General features: G+C 38.5%; 1 protein-coding gene across 3 annotated transcripts in view; it reads right to left on the bottom strand.

The window, feature by feature from the left end:
* The window catches only part of Ahi1 (Abelson helper integration site 1), a 124363-nt gene that overhangs the window by 36776 nt on the left and 70320 nt on the right, over positions 1–17267 (bottom strand). For all 3 annotated transcript variants that reach the window (XM_028777359.1, XM_028777361.1, XM_028777360.1), the window contains one exon: positions 5853–5908. In XM_028777359.1, coding sequence (XP_028633192.1) covers positions 5853–5908 — 56 coding nt within the window. The remainder of the gene's footprint in view (positions 1–5852; positions 5909–17267) is intronic.

The raw sequence follows: 17267 nt of genomic DNA, 5'->3' as shown, positions 1-17267 counted from the left end.
TTTCCCTTTTCCCTTTTCCCTTTTTTCCCTTTTCCCTTTTCCCTTTTCCCTTTCCTTTCCTTTCTTCAAGACTGGGTTTCTCTGTGTAGCCCTGGCTGTCCTGGAACTGGATATGTAGACCTCCAACTCACAGAGATCCTCCTGCCTCTGTTTCTGAAGTACTGGGGTTAAAGGTATGTGCCACAATTGGTTTCTTTTCTAAAGAACATTTTCTTCATTTTAACAACACAATCTACTCTTGTCTGATTTCTGTTGTAGAATATTTCGATACTTCTTTGTAAAAGATCAAATTTAATTGCTTTTTATAAAAGATAAATTTTAACTAACCACTAAATACTGTTTTAAAGACCCAAAGGCCTTTAGACTCACTTCCAAAGCAACCTTTCCTCACTTCCCACCTCTCCAACTCTCCTTCAGCCAGACTGTGTGTGTGTGCTTCCTCCTGTAATCTCTGCTCTGGAACATCCTATCACTTACAAGTGTCCTATCACTTATCTCCCTCTTGTAAGATCTAGTTTAGCACATACAAACTCTAACCAGAGTTTCCAAATGACTCGGTCCTGGAATTCTCACAGCATTCAGGCCTGTTCTGAACTCGATTTGTGTGGACTGCCGTGGTGCCATGGGGTTCCTTCTGTGATTGCTCTGAGCCTGACGGGTCCTCTTATACTGACTTAGCTGTATACAGGTCACCTTTCTTATGAGTGTAAGAAAACAGTCAAAGGCATGTTCCTAGTTGATGAAGACATGCATGTTTGTTTGGTTGTTCCTAGTTTATGAAGACATTTATTGCCGGTTTGGTTGGTTGATTTTTGGTATTTGAATAGTGTTTGCCATGCTATTTTCCCATGTACACTGTGTATCTGTTGATACTTTAGAATTGGGTTCGTGCCACTGTTACTTTACAGTGCTTCAGAGACAGGAAAACTTTAAAATAAGTTCGATAGACTAAAAACACTTAGTAAAGTACAAAGAAGAGAGAAATCTTTGAAAACCATAAATGTCAGCAAAGTGACAATGGGAAAATTCACACAGGCTTTATAATCACAGTATACAGGGAAGAATGAGGATACTTAATGAAAAAAACATTATTATGAACAGCCATTCATGGTTTTAAAAGAGATCCTATCTAGCATGTGCATTTGATTTTCAATGGAAATTTCAGCAGAACTTCTTTCAATTGCTACTTCACTGATAAATGAAAACAGGATCTTTTACAACAAGTTATAAAAGCTCAGAGTTTCCACGTCCCCTCTCCACCCTGCAATTACCAACAGGAAGAGATCAGCCTCAGGTCCTAGTTTATGAGTTTTGTGGGGCATGTTCACCTCTGTTTACATACTATGAATTCCTGGAAAACGCTACTCACTGAAGAAGATAACATGTGCCCTTTGAATCAAGACATTCCACTTAAATCTATACTTTTATCTAGAACTAATACATTGCATGTGAGACAGTTGCATTTTATATAAGTATACAAGTAAGGATTATCACACAAAGTGCAATAAGATAATACGTAGGAATTTTGTCAACATAAAGGGCTACAGAATGATAATAACATAGTGCCAATGGCTCAAAATGTTACAGAATAAGACAGATCATAAAATCCCAAAGAGACACAATCAAATTTACTTTGTGTGACTTAATTAGTAGATTTATGAACAAATTTAGTGTTGAGGCCAAGCAACACCGTGGTCATCTCAAATATTTCAAAAGTAACAAAACAAGTCTAAAACATTATGGTTTGTAACTAATAAGTTATGACAAAAATCTATCAGTTAAACCAATAAAAATTCAATGCTAACCTAAAGAACAAATGTAAGAACAACAACTGAATTAACATTTAGATGTCAAGTCAAGCTAGGATGCTTTGAATCCTTCTGATGAAAGGGCTACTTTGACAAATGGTAAGTATTTCACAACAGGTAGAAGCCTAAGGAGACAGACTGTTCTGTCTGAACATGTGGCAGATGTGGGAATATAAACTTCTTAGAAAATATAAGCTGTAATTTTATAAACTATTTCAAATCCATGTGTTAAAAGACAATGTGTTCTCAGTAATAGGACGACTGAATAAATTAAGAGCAATGCATATTAGTAATTGTTACATATTTGAAAAGCAGAACTTTGCAAAAATTCAAGTTGCTAATCAGTATAGGTCAACAAATATTATTTGCATTTTGCATTATTATTTTATTGAAGAGATTAAAAATAAAACTCCAATCACTAAGAGGCATGTACATATTTGGCACAGATTACTATGTTTTAATGTCTTTTTGTTTTTTTTCGAGACAGGGTTTCTCTGTGTAGTCCTGGCTGTCCTGGAACTCACTCTGTAGACCAGGTTGGCCTCGAACTCAGAAATCCACCTGCCTCTGCCTCCCAAGTGCTGAGATTAAAGGCATGCGCCACCACTGTCTGGCTATGTTTTAATGTCTTCTGCAAAGATAATAATCTGCCACAAAATATGAAATGATATGCTATGCATATGATAACATGTTAAAAAGCAGGTATGTTTTATACTATGTTCCTGAGGAACATTTACTTATACTAGTGGGTGTTTCTTTTTGATTTGCAAATAAGCCCTTCATTTAAAACAAATAAAGGACTCACACCTTTGCTGACTTAATTATTAACTAACTTTTACACCTGCCTCTCAGAGTTCAGACAAAGACTTCTGAGAGATCTGAGGCTAATGACTTATCCTTAACTTGCCACAGGCTCGCAGCAGGTGGGAGACTAGTCTTTAAAGGACATAATTTAACTATTTTCATATAATCTACTAAAGTATCCAACTTGTGCCTTGTTGATTTTCAGGACAGTGTTCAAGTAAGTATTGCTCATCAGAACAGTCAACAAGGAGAAAATTACAGTGTCAATCATCAGGTCAGACCTAGGATACTAGGTACAAATGAAACAGAATTTATGATGGGCAATAACAGGTTAGTTATACAAAAGAATGTTAGGCTAACTGCTAAGAGGCAGAAGTGATCACTTTCTATCACATCTTTAAAAGCGAAAAGATTATACTCCCAAACAAAAATGGGACTAAGCAAAGTCAACCGAGGGATAGTTTAGATATGCATACTTAAGTATCATCTCCATTCTGTTTATTCGTTTCTTGAAAAAACAACTTGGAGATGTACTCTTGGCTGTGAACAAAATTAAGAACTCAGCATGTGCAGGGCTTGGAGTGCAGCTCAGTGGTGAGCACTTGCCTAACCTGTGAGGCCACAAAGTCAACCCTGAGTTCTAAAACAAGACAAAGCAAACCATCAGGTCAGCACACAAAAGAAAAAGGGAGGTTTGAGTCACTTTGACGGAAGCCATCAGTCCATTCAGGCATAGCCTTCAATTTCTATTAAAGGTAGTGTAAAAATGGGGTACTATGTATGCCATAGACAATCAAACAACTCCCACCCCACAAAAAGAAAGTTCATGTATTTAATGAAAATAGAAAAGTAAATAAGTAAACTGGAAAGAGGGCTGATAATGCAGAGAAAAGGGACAGAGGTGGTTTTATTTTCAGGTTACTTTGTATCTACTTATGTGACTCAACAATACAAGCAAATAAGAGGTGAAATCTCCCCTACAACACATATTTAACTGAAAGCTCTACCAGAATTCCACCCGGGACTGAGGAAACACATCCTTTCGGGGTCAGAGGCCTGAGAACTCTCAGCTCCTCTCTTGCCTCACTGGTAAGTAGGTACAGCAGCATCTAGCACTCTGCAAGGCCTTGGCTGGAGCACAAGGAGTGAGGGGGAGGAGGGAGAGCAACAGGTAGGTACCATGGCACTGAGGCTTCCAGACAAGGCCAAGAAGTCACTTCTGGCCCAGCACCAGCCACTCTCAAATCTTGGGTGATCTCTTTTTATTTTGATTTAGGCACAAAAGAGTGGCCTAATGCATGGGCTTGCTTTGGGCCAGAATAATACAAACTTTGGATTTACAAGTATTTCATGTTGATAATTTTAAGGGACTGATTGATTACTTCATATTTTCCAAATACATGTTTGTCTCTTAAACAATTTAGGAGCTCAAGGACAAAAGTTATGCAGAACTATATTTATATGAAAATCAGAGTTAATCTGTCTCAAGGACCCCAGGGTATCAGGTAATGAACAGACTTGCTGTGGGGAAGTGCCAACACCATCACCAGGCTTAAGGACTGCAGGAATGGGAAAAGATCTTTAAGTGTGTAGCAAAGAAGCATCAGAGTAGGTGGTCCTATCTCAGAAAACCTACAAAAAGCAAGCTGCAGGTTTGGGAAGTCTCCGCACATACCGGCATGTGAAAATGTACTGACTATACAGGGTAAAACTGTATGAACACTTAGGAGCTAGCACTTCTGACCAGCCAGGAGAGAAGACTCCCAAGACAACAGCATCAGAACATCACAGTGTTCTAGGGTCATGGTTGGATTACTGATACCATGACTACCACGACTGCTCCTGATTTCTCATGGATTAGGCTCTGAGAGTCAACAGTTAATAACATGGACTGAAACAGAAATGAGAACACAGGTGCCATAGGAATGCCTTTAAGATTAAAATAACAGTATGTAAGCAATCTAAGGACTGAGTACTTTACTCAAATACATTAAAATAACAAATTTCCTAAATTAAGCTTCTAATTTTACAAATGAATAAAATGTATACAATGTTGTGGCTACAGTCTTGGTGGCACACATACTAAAGCTGGAATAGTTCTACAGCTGAATACTTTTTATGATTATTTTGGTGACTACCATCTCATACATACCAAACTGTAATTCATAAAAAACATTAAACTAATCAAATAAAAGACTGATGTTAATTTTCTAGGAGGCAACTATTAAGAAAATATCAAAATACATTTCAATATTGTCTATTTCATTTAGACTTGTTTCTCACAATACACAAGAGTGAGTTATGTGAGGAGCTTGGAGCCCTTGAGGGAGGAGGAGACTACGCTGATGGGAAAACAGATGTAGCATAGATTACGTTATCCTATGAGAATCCCAACTAGAATTTAGTTACTTAGGTTATTTCATATAAGCACATTAAGAGACTAAAAGGAAATGCCATTTTATGTATGTTACTGTAACACATATTATAATTAAATGCCTTTTATTGTCTAGTACTAATAGAAAAGAAATAAAAGGTAAAAATTCACTTCCATAATAATATAGCAAAAATAACCTTTAAGAGAAATGATGCATTAAGGAAGTCTTTTACTATTATAAAATATCCATTCTAAATAAACTATTCCAGAAAATAATTCATTTTAAATGCAAATATTATATTATATTATATACTTACATTATTAAAAGTATAAATTATTTTAGGTTAAAAAATGAATGTGTGTCTGTAAGAGATTGTATCTTATTTTCCTATGTTTTGGCAAAAATTAGGTTTTCTTTAATTGGAAGACATGAAGTTGATTTTCTTGTAGGGCTAGAACTTTGGAAAAGAGAAGTTAAAAGAGTTTTCTTTTTTCTTTTTCTTTTTTTTTGTTTTTTCGAGAGGTTTCTCTGTATAGCTCTGGCTGTCCTGGAACTCACTCTGTAGACCAGGCTGGCCTCGAACTCAGAAATCCACCTGTCTCTGCCTCCCAAGTGCTGGGATTAAAGGCGTGCGCCACCACTGCCCGGCTAAAAGAGTTTTCAACATGGCACTTTATATCATTAGCCAGATCTATGCTGTAGTTTCTTACTAGTTTTAAAAATTGAGAGAAAGAGAGAGAGAGAGAGAGAGGGAGAGGGAGAGGGAGAGGGAGAGGGGGAGAGGGAGAGGGAGAGGGAGAGGGAGAGGGAGAGGGAGAGGGAGAGGGAGAGGGAGAGGGAGAGGGAGAGGGACTGCCTTACTTACCATTGGTGGCGGATCAACATGACGCACAAAAGGCCCTCTTTCTATGCTGATAAATGCTGTGGAAGGGAAAGAAACACACTTGGCTATTATGTCCATTTTATTTTTAAAACATTGTATCAATATGACATGCCTTGTAGAGTTTATAAGAATGAAGCGTCTTCAGATGGCAGGGTCCTACCAAACTGTCACAAATTCTTTGGTTAGGAGCAGCTGATGAGTTCAGCTAAGATGCCCAATTTAAGGTTTGCTAGGCCGGTTTTCCCATTTGAGTGGCGTCTAGTGATGGTTCCAGATGTATTCGGAGCCTTCTCTCAGCACGAAAGGTCTACCACTCTTCCAGCAGAGGGTTATTTCTGACTGAAGGTCACTGGATTTACAATGGAACACCACAGAAGCTGTGAAAGAACTATGCTCCCTTATTCTCTCAAAAGAATAAATAAATCCATTTGAACGTCTCTCCGATGTCTCTTATTGTGATCATTCCATCACTTATCTAGTCACCATCCAGTGACAGAAAGTAGGTTCTGATTCTTCCCTTTACAATGAGGTAAGTAACAATGAGGGCTAATCTTGAGATACATCCTTTTATCACATGTTCCTAGTGTTCTCTGTTGCATTTCTTTATGATAAGTAACCTGTAAAGTACATACCATCTGCATCTGATCTGTAAGACACTAGTTCAAAGCTGGGCTCAGACTTAGAGTAAACACAGGTCTTGGTCTCATTTACTCTCTAATATTTATACATTACAAACTAACACGTGGGCTGGAATACTGTAACTGTTAACTAGAATGGTTTGGTTCAAATAATGATAATGGCTGTCACACAGACCTTGGAGATGAGAACCATAAAGTCTACTAGTAGCAATTAGCAAAATTCCCAGTTTAAGCAAAAGGCTATGTACATAAATACTATGTACATATGTATTTATTTAACGCTCCTTAAAGTAAATGAATGAACTGAGATTAAGAAAAACTATAGCTTTATATCACTTTCAAATAATATCTTTAAAATGAAGCATGATATATTTAATGATACAGCTTTGCTTCCTCTAAACTTTTGTTTTTTCCAAGAGCTTGGTATGGTGATACATGCCACTCCTCCCAGCACTGAGGATGCTGAGCATGTCTGCATTAGCTCTCTACAAGTAGAATTAAAAACAACTGATGCAGCCCCAACAATTCAGTAAATCCAAGGTATAAAACGGCCTTCAAGCAATATGAAAGCAAAACCTCCCACATTTTCAGCACCTATTGTTTGCAATAGCATATGAATCACTATATAGCTTTGGTCCAACCAAGGCTAACACTTATTGAGTGGCTAACTTCGGAGTCAGATAAAAGATAAACTAGTGTAATAAAACAGAAATGTTCTGTACTAAAAAAAAAGTAGAGCAAATGAAGCAGGTTTTTTCCTTACATGTAAAGTCTTTAACTTTGAAAAAATGACATTCATTCACAGATTAATCTTACTTCTAAGCGAAAAAAAGACAAAAAATTGCAAAATATTTAAACAATTTTGGTTCTTGTCAATTTGTGCAACTTCTATTGTCTATACCTCTTCTAACTTTCATAGCTGCAATCAATGAGAGGAGTTTGGCATGGCCCAGAAATAAAATGTAATTTGAAATGATAAAAACAAACTTTCCCCTCATTTACATCATTAGAATTTGTACAATTACAGGAAGAGAAAAAATAAACCTTCTGGATTTCAGTTTTCAATTTCAAGAGTAAAAAATGTTAAAAACTACATTTTCTTGCAAGTGCATTCATGTGCATGTGTGCCCATGCATACGTGTGTGTGTGTGTGTGTTTGTGTATAAGGCCAGATGTTAACATTCTGTATTTTCCTCCATTGCTTGCTCCCTTATATAGAGTAGGGTCTTTCTCTTGAAGCCAGAGTTTACAGACTACCAACGACTAATCTAGCTTGCTCTATGATCTTGGCTCTGCTGCTTGGGTTCTAAGACCACAGGCAGGATGTCATGCCCATCGAGCACAAGCTTGGGTACTGGAGATCTGAACTAGAGTCCTTGGGGGCTTGAGTGACAAGTTCTCTAATCAGTCAGCCCCCACTTCTTAGCACCCCAAAAGAGAAATTTTAGAAATGGATTATATAAATTAGCTTAGCTTTAAATTGCAATTACATACAGAAATGACAGTTTGAAAGTACAATAGTACATGTCCGTTGAAGGCTGAAGTTAAAAACATATACAAAGAAATAGTCATAGAGGAAATCTGAAACAGCTTCCTCTTCTAAATAGACCTAACTTTAAAAGTCTACATTTCAATCTGGTTTTACATTTCTCAGCATACAACAACTGAAAACACACATGTGGTTTACTGTGCTACATATGACCTTACATGTCAATTTGGCTAAGCCATGGTATCCAGATATTTAGTCAAACACTATTCTAGATGTTTCTTTGCAGGCATTTTATTGGATAGTACTAACATTTAAATTAGAAGAACCAAGTAAGGTAAATTACTCCCACTGTGTAAGTGGGCCTCAAGTAATCAGTTGAAGGCCTAAAAACATTATTGACCTTTCCTGAGAGAAAGAAATTTTGCTAACAGATTTCCACCAGACAACATAGGAGGAACAGTAGGCTGAGAATAAATGAATTATGGTTTGGTTACTTGCTGTGTTGATTTGAATGAAAATGGCTCCCACAGGTTCACAGGGAGTGACATTACTAGAAGGTGTGGCCTTGTTGGAGTAGGTGTGGTCTTGTTGGAGGAAGTATGTCACTGGGAGTAGGCTCTGAGGTTTCAGAAGCTCAAGGCAGGCCCAGTGTTATCCTTTCTTTGTGCTGCCTGCTGATCCAGATGTAGGATTCTCAGCTATCATTCCAGCACCATGTTTGCCTACATGCTGCCATGCTTCCCACTATGATAATAATGGATCAAACCTCTCAACTGTAAGCCAGCTCCAATTATTTGGTTTCCTTTTTAAGAGTTGTCTTGGTCGTAGTGTCTCTTCACAGCAATAGAAACCCTAACTAAGACAATTGCCTTTGAAAAATGAACTAAAAACCACTATATTCCAGTAGAATAGAATTTTAAAAGGTAGGTAGTATTTGTGAAGTTTTATAAAAGGTTGTATGTATACACTTAAAAGTGCTTCTGTAATGTACAGCACAGTATGAAGAGCACATGCATGCAGAACATCACACATGCTAGGTGAGTGCTGACCCCTGAACTCCACCACCAGCCTAGTCAGGGATGGACTGGTGTTTAGCTGGGTTTATTTCTTCTGGTTTTTCTTTCTTTCTTCCCCATCAAGATTTTTCTAACTCTTTCAGGAGCCATATGAATTTTGGACCTCCATTTTAACTGAAATCTTATTAAATTCACATATTATTTTGGGCAGAGCTGTCAGTAGAGTGCTAGACTGGTCACAGAGCAAGGGTTGCCTTAACATTTCCTAAGATGGTTGTGCATCTCAGAAGCACCACCTCTTCCTTCCCTCCTTCCTTCCTTCCTTCTTTCCTTCCTTCCTTTCTTTCTTTCTCTTTTTCTTTCTTTCATTGACATTTCTTACATTGTCATGGTTCCTCTTTGACATCGCTCATGTAAATAGTGTATTCTCCATGTAATCACCATGTAATTTGTCTGAATATGTAAGAGATATTAGCTATATACTGAATTTTATATCATGCTCTCTGAACTTCTATTATGTTATTATGTTAGTTTTAAGATTGATTTAGAGCTATCTAGTTTAAAATTACATTATCTAAAAATTAGTTTTATTAGTTTTATTTTCTGAAAAATTAACCAAACAAAAATAAAACAAAACCCATAAAGGATATTTAAGAATGAGAGAAGAAGCCTCTTCAACTGAAGCAGCACATTACTGACTTGAGGTGATATATAGACCAACAGAAATGTTTAAAATATTTTTAAAAAGATCCAAGTGCTTATTAGCAAAAGAGAATGAAGAGATTATTTTTGGTTTGTGGCATCAGACAACTAGATGGATATTTTAGAAAAAAATGATCTATACCTCACAATCTATACCAATATAATATATTCTATATTTCATTCTATCTATATCAATATAATATATTCTATATGTCACACTCTATACCAATATGTTCTATACAAATATTATATATTCTAATGCATCAGATAATTACTAAAAATGAGGGTATCCTATTTAGATGAACACAGGTAAACTGTACTGTGGGCACACTCAAGTATGGGGAAATCTCTTTTTCTTCTTCTCCTCCTCCTCCTCCTCTTCTTCCTCCTCTTCTTCCTCTTCTTCTTCCTCCTCCTCCTCCTTTTGTCCTTTATATTAGGCCAGCTATCTTTTTTTTAATTATTTTATTTATTTATGGGGAAGCCTCTTCTAAACAAGGCTTTTTTAATTTCAAAGTTAAATGGAAAAATAGAGAAAATATTTGTAACCTTTGTTTTGATAGATGACAAGTTCATGTTATAAAAAGCCAAAGCAGACAAATATGAATGTAATTTAAACTTGAAGTGGCAGTTTCACTATATACTCACTTTTAAAAACTTTACTCCCTAGCTATGATTCTGGAGTGAAAGGGCCTGAGAGTAATTTCTCATCAACAGCAGCCAGTGTGCTGAGTCCTAGAATGTAGTTCCTGAATTCCATTATCCATTTGTAGCATCAAAACTATTTTTAAAAATTGTGAGGCAGGAGAGAGTGAACCTTGAACATCACAAGCAAGGAAACACACAGAGGCCAAGTGTTCCATGGTACAGGACATAAGGATAGGCACATTCTCTCCACTCCTGTCTGACACGGTCCCCAAGTCTGAGCTGGAGCAGCTGGACAAGTGGAAGGAAAGGTCCAAGTATCTTTATTGAAGATGATCTCATTCTATATGGAAATGATCCTAAAGATGGTACCAGAAAGTATCTACAACTGGTAAACACATCCAGCAATGCATGAGAAAGCAAAATTAGCACACAAAAGTCAGTAGTCTTCATATATACAAAGGACAAATAAAGCAGGAAAGAAATCCAGGGAGCAATACCATTCACAATCGCCTCAGCAACAGGAACAACAGTCAGCAACGAAACAGCAACAGCAACAACAACAAAAAAATGTGGACAAAGTCTAACCAAAGAAGTGAAAGATTTGTATAGTGGAACTTTTAAGACAGAGAAGAAAGAAAGTGAAGCTATCAGAAGATGGGAAGTCTGTCCCTGCTCATGGATTAATACTGTGAAAATGGCTATCCTTCCAGAAGCAATCTACAGATTCAGTGTAATCCTCAGCAACATTCCAATATAGTTCTCTACCTAAACTGAAAAAAAAAACAAACAAAAAAAACCTTCCATTGGAACCTACAAAAGGCCCAACACCCTCCCCCTGAGACAGGGAAAGTAGGAGCTGTGCTTGACCTCAGTGGCAAGTTTTCTGAACAAGACTATGCCAGCTCAGGAATTACGGTCAACAACTAATAAGCAGGACCTCATGAAACAATTTTCTATGTGGCCAAGGACTCAAATAGAGAGGTAGTTACAGAACTGGTAAAAATCTTTACCAGCAACACAAAGGGTTAGTATTTAAAATATAAAATGAACTGGAAAAAAAGAGAAGAAAACCCAATTAAAAATGTAGCGTAGAAATAAACAGAGTTTTCAAAAAATGAAATACAAACCACTGAGAAACAAAAGTGTCCAATGCCCTTAGGCATCAGAGAATTGCAAATTAAAACTTCTTTCAGATTTCATCTCACCAAAGTCAGAATGGCAAAGGATAAGGGGGAAAAGGGAGAGGAAGAAGAGGAAAAGGAAGAGAAGAAGAAGAGAAGCAGGAGGAGGAGAAGGAGGAGGAGGAGGAGGAGGAGGAGAGGAAGAGGAGGAGAAGGAGGAGGAGGAGGAGGAGGAGGAGGAGGAGGAGGAGGAGGAAGAAGAAGAAGAAGAAGAAGAAGAAGAAGAAGAAGAAGAAGAAGAGACGAACAACCCATATGATCCAGTCTTATCTTTCCTGAGACCATACCTACAGCATTCCATCTCCCGTGAGACATACTTGCTCATCCATGTCTACTGCTGCTTTACTCACAGCCAGGAAATTGAGATGGCCTAAACATATGGTACATTTACACAATGGAATACCACTCAGCTGTTAAGACAAACAACTCTGTGAACATTTCAAGTAAATTGATGAAACTTTAAACAGTCATTCTGAGAGCTGCGACCCATTTTAACTGTGGACGTTAGCTTTGACACTTTAGATATGCGTGTGTCATTTGGAATATCCATAGAGGTCAGAAAATTACTAAGGGGCCATGAGGGAGGGACTTTCAAGGAAAAGGAGAGAGAATACACTGATATAAAGGGTCAAAGGAAGTTACTGGAACAGGAAGAGCTGGACTGGAGCTTGGGAATGTGGTGTAAGGTAGAGGAGGGACGGTGGGAAAGGGCTTCTAACACCAAAGACTTCAAAATATACATATGTAAACCCACTACTGTACAAGCTTACATGAGCACACATGTATGCACACATACACACAGAGGGGAGAGAGGAGAGAGAGAGAAAGGAGAGGGGAGAGGGAGAAGGGGAGGGAGGAAGGGAAGGAGGGAGGGAAGAAGGGAGGGAAGGAGGGAGGGAGGGAAGGAGGGAAGGAGGGAGGGAGAGAGAGAGAGAGAGTGTTAGTTCAGCACGACCCTACCAGCTATCCCAGTGTAACATACAGGAAGCCCTGTCAAGGTCCTCTAGACCCCAAATATTACAGGTGGTTGTCACTGCTCCTGGTTACCCTCTAGAATCTATGGTAAGACACAACTGCTGAAGACACCACATATTTGTGTCACATAACATGGCAAAATAAAGCTGGTACTGACCTGGAAGCTCCCTTCTTACCAACAAGTTTTCACAGTGTTAGAAGATGATAAGGAGCTGCCAGAAGAGACCTGTCAGCATCAGTGACCTCCAGCTGTGAAGACTGGGCTACAGGTCTCTCCTGGCAAGGCATGTCCACCACAACAGTGGCATAAACATCCTGGGGACAACTGAGCACTCCCTGATGGGATTTAAGTTTCTCTTTACAAGAATATACCCATACTTGGCACAACTAAGACAGATCATAGGCCCTAAGAGAGAATCTACTATGATCACAGTGCTAAACGGACATAATATTACACTGGCTTCTGGTGACTTATCATTCTACTCATAGACTAAAGCATCTCTCTTAGAGCATCTTGTATTTGCAGTTGGTGGCTGTGCTGACAAATGAGAATGACCCCACAGACTCACCTGCTTGAATACTTGGTTTCTAGTTGATGGAACTGTTTGGGAAGTATTAGGAGATATGGCCTTGTTGGAGGAGGTGTGTCACTGGGCTTTGAGGTTCCAAAAGTCCATGTCATTCCCAGTGCCTGTCTTTTCTGCCTTGTAGTTGTGTCTCAAGATGTGAGCTCTCAACTACTGCTCCAGTGCCATGCCTGCCTGCTGCCATGCTCCCACCACGATGGTCATGGACTCTAACTGTGCTCAGCCCTAAAGTGGGAGGGAATGGCTACTTTGGAAAAGTGGCATTTTGTATTCCCTCTTACAAGGAAAGTTGAGGAAAGTTACCAATGGATGCTGACACTACTCAGCAAGTCTGTTGGGAAGAGATGCCCTATAGAATGCAGTAACGGAAACAGGAGCACTTTATTTTCATAATGGAGAGATCGGATGTCCACCTCCTTCATCAAAGATTAAACTTAACAGCAGCAATAGTGGGACACCCTAACAACACATGACACTTGATAAGATGTGCAGAAGTGATTATCACTCATAGTATGGCCACAAGTTTTGCCTGAATGAAACCACAATGAAGTAGATAAATTTAAAACACTGACATTTTATAAGACAATTAGCCCAGAAAGTTTTTCTTTCTAGGTTAACTGAAACTGATGCTAGCACAATTGATATAATATAACCACCAATGAAAATATGAACCTTGACCTGATGCTGGAGATACAAAGATTGCTTAAGGCATTTTTGGCATAATTAGGGATATCTAAATGTAAGCCTTCATTAGATGGTTTTTCTATTACCTTTATTACTTTTCATATATGATAATGGTACTGTATACAGTACATTTATATAGTAAAGTCCTTAGTTTTATCAGATGTATGGTGAAGTTTCCAAAAAAAAAATGGATACCATAAGCTTATTTCAGTTTTTTCTCAACATTGGACTTATCAACTACACGCCTATAATGACAAATGCCGAATATGCGTGAATGAGTAGATGTTATAATATATATTCCTATTTACATATTGATTGACTTGCTAAAAAGTAATATTTGAGGCTGGAGATATGGTTCTGTGGCTATGATCCCTGACTGCTCTTTCAGTTAACGCAGGTTTAATTTCTAGAATCACTAGGATACTCAATTGTCTATAATTTGAGTTCCATGGAATTTGATGCCCTCTTCTGGTCTCCATGGGCAATGCACACACATGGTGCACAGACATACACACATGCAGGCAAAACATTCATATGCGTAACATACAAAATAAAATGAAAAAAGTTATCCTTATTGAAAAGTAGTAATTTTTACCCAGTCAATCCACCCCACCAGTATTTTCCCTTTGTAATTAGTAAAACTTGTATTTAAGGGATGGAGAGTTGGCTTGGTGGTCGAGAACCCTGGCTGCTCCAGAGGACCTGGGTTTGATTCTCAGCACCTATATCATGGCTCATAACCGTTTGTAACTCCAGCTCCAAGGAACTAAACACCCTCTGAAGGCATGAGGCACATATGTGGAACAGATATGTACATTCAGACAAAACATTCATACACACAGAATAAAAGTAAAATAAACACCATTTGGGGCATAAATTATTCATATTCAAATAAATTACTTCAAAACCTGATTTTGGAGACACTGAGAAGAAGTCTGAGAGGAGTTTATGAGATTTGTGACTCGGGTGTGTGTTTCCTCATAGCCTGGGAAGAGCTCCTAGTCTGCACCACTCTTAACTGATCTGTTCTATTTCTTCTCAAACACTAATAAAAATTAAATTCATACCAGAGGTGGGGTCATAGACTTAATACTTACATACATAGTCCTAGCACTCAGAACGTTGAGGAAGAAAGATTGCTGAGTCTGAGGACAGTTTATTATAATTCATCAAGACTGTCTCAAACACACAAACATACACACCACATAGACACACACACAGACACACACCACACACACAGACACAACAGGCATGTACCACTATCTTATGAATATATAAAGTCAGTAGATACTTACCTATTTTTAAACTACTGCCCAAATAATTTAATTATGCTAACAGTTAATTATACATTGAACTAATTTCTATGGAGAAAACAAAACAACTAGGGGCAGCAATTTCCAACACTTGCTAAATCTCCTCCATATCTGTAAGAAGAGGCTCAAGTTTGCTTATGCTACTACATGCTATCACATGCTATAGATATCAATCTAGGGCAGTTAGGTGTGTGTTTAATAAAACATGCGACACATATTACACTGGCAAGGCCAAAGTGCATGCATGTGTGCTCTCTCTCTCTCTCTCTCTCTCTCTCTCTCTCTCTCTCTCTCTCTCTCACTCACACACACACACACACACATACACACATGCACACACATGTGCACACACAAAGCATGTGTGCACAAAGTAAACTCCTGTCATGGCTCTTGTTTGGAGACACTATTTTCTATATAACATTGTCTTTCTTATATAAAACTCTGTTCAAGTGTCAGCTTCTTTATGGCATGTTCCTTGACTAACCTATTTAAATACTGACTGATGGGCCAGTGGGAGCTTGTGGGGTAAAGGCACTTGCTGCACAAACCTGGAGACCTGAGTTCAATCCCTGGAACCCATGTAAAATCGTTCTCTGACCTCCACACATGCACCCCACCTCCAACCATGCACATAAACACATTCAATAATGAAGTTAACAATAAATGGTGACCATCCTTATTCAGCACGTGACTCTACCCCTCCTACTCTAGTTTGGATCTTAAATTTGTCTATACACACCATGTACTGAAGGTGTGAGTGATGGCTGAGAAGGAGGGTCCAGTGGACACAAACTGGTTTGTCAGTGGTATACGTGGGAAGGCGGTAATAGGGTTCAAGGTCTTTCTGCTTCTTGGATACCACAAGGGAACAGCTGTGCTCTATTGCCCACCGCCTGCCATGTTACTGTGCTTTGTCACAGGTTCAAAGCCAAGGGGGCCAGTGGGTCACAGTCTCTGAGAACTGAGTGAAGGCAAACCTTTCCTGGTCATTCACTGGTATCTTCAAGCATTTTGTCACCTAGTGAAGCGCTGACTAGGACCTCTTCTCTCCATCACTTGTCACTTAGTCTATGTTTAGTTTTTATTTACTGTCTTTCCCAACCGAAGACCAAGACACACAGAACATTTATCTACACAGGATTAGCTACGACACTCATGAAAGAGCATCATTTGCTTTTTAGATTTAGCTATTAACTGGATCTAGTGCCACAGACAAAAGCACTACTGGGCTCTTACTTAATATATGACTTTACATTTCAGATCCTGAATGTATAGGGATAAACTATCTTTATAATTAAAACAAAACAGCTAAAAATAGAAGCAAGGTTTAAGCAAGAAAAGAGTTACTGAAGACAAAGTTCACTTATTGGCTTGGTAAGATACTGATGATGTTGGAAGGCGGGAACACAATTGTATTATCTACAAATAATTATATGATTTAATTTCTAAAGAGAAATCATAAATTAAAATTTTAAGCATAATCATGATTTAGAAATTTCCTATACCTCGAATTAAAGAGAAATCAGTTTTTAAAAAATATCCTGTTCCTTTTCCCTGTAAAGGTGCAGCGAGAGCTGTCTGGGAATCAGATTTATGTTTCACTCAGCCATCATCAGAGAGGCTTCTTCCTGCAGGAGACGGCGACCAACACAGAGAAAGACCCATGGCTGTGTAGTGTGCACTGAGAGGCCTTGGAACGAACCCTCAGCTCTAAATGGGATGTCTCCATCAGACACTTTCCTCAGGGATACAGATGAGGAGGCCACAAGTCTCAGAGCCAGACACATGGACTCATGGAGACTGTGGCAGCCAGCACAGGCCTGCAACAGGTTCAAGCCAGATTGGGCCCTATGCTGAGAAGAGCAGTAAACACAAGCCCCCATATCCCTAAGCAGAAGTTATCTCCAACTGATAAGTTCTTGCTAAGGACACACTACTCTTCTCCAGTGGAGTCTCAGTGGGTCTACAGACCAGACTTAAGGGAGGTCCCATGCGTAGCAGTAGATGGCCAACACAGAACGAACTCAGTGGTGTTTTGGAGAGTCTTTATCACGTAATACTTTTATTTGTTTTTAAGCTTACTTGTCTTTTGCTTATTTATTATGGGTCTGATTTGGTGTTTTTATGGGTTTTGTGTATGCGCACGTGTGTATGTGTGTCTTGT

The sequence above is a fragment of the Grammomys surdaster genome, unplaced genomic scaffold (genome assembly GCF_004785775.1).
Source record: "Grammomys surdaster isolate TR1022 unplaced genomic scaffold, NIH_TR_1.0 280, whole genome shotgun sequence".
Classification (NCBI taxonomy): Eukaryota; Metazoa; Chordata; class Mammalia; order Rodentia; family Muridae; genus Grammomys; species Grammomys surdaster.
Note: the sequence above shows the minus strand (reverse complement) of the source record. Positions and strands in the feature narration are given on the sequence as shown.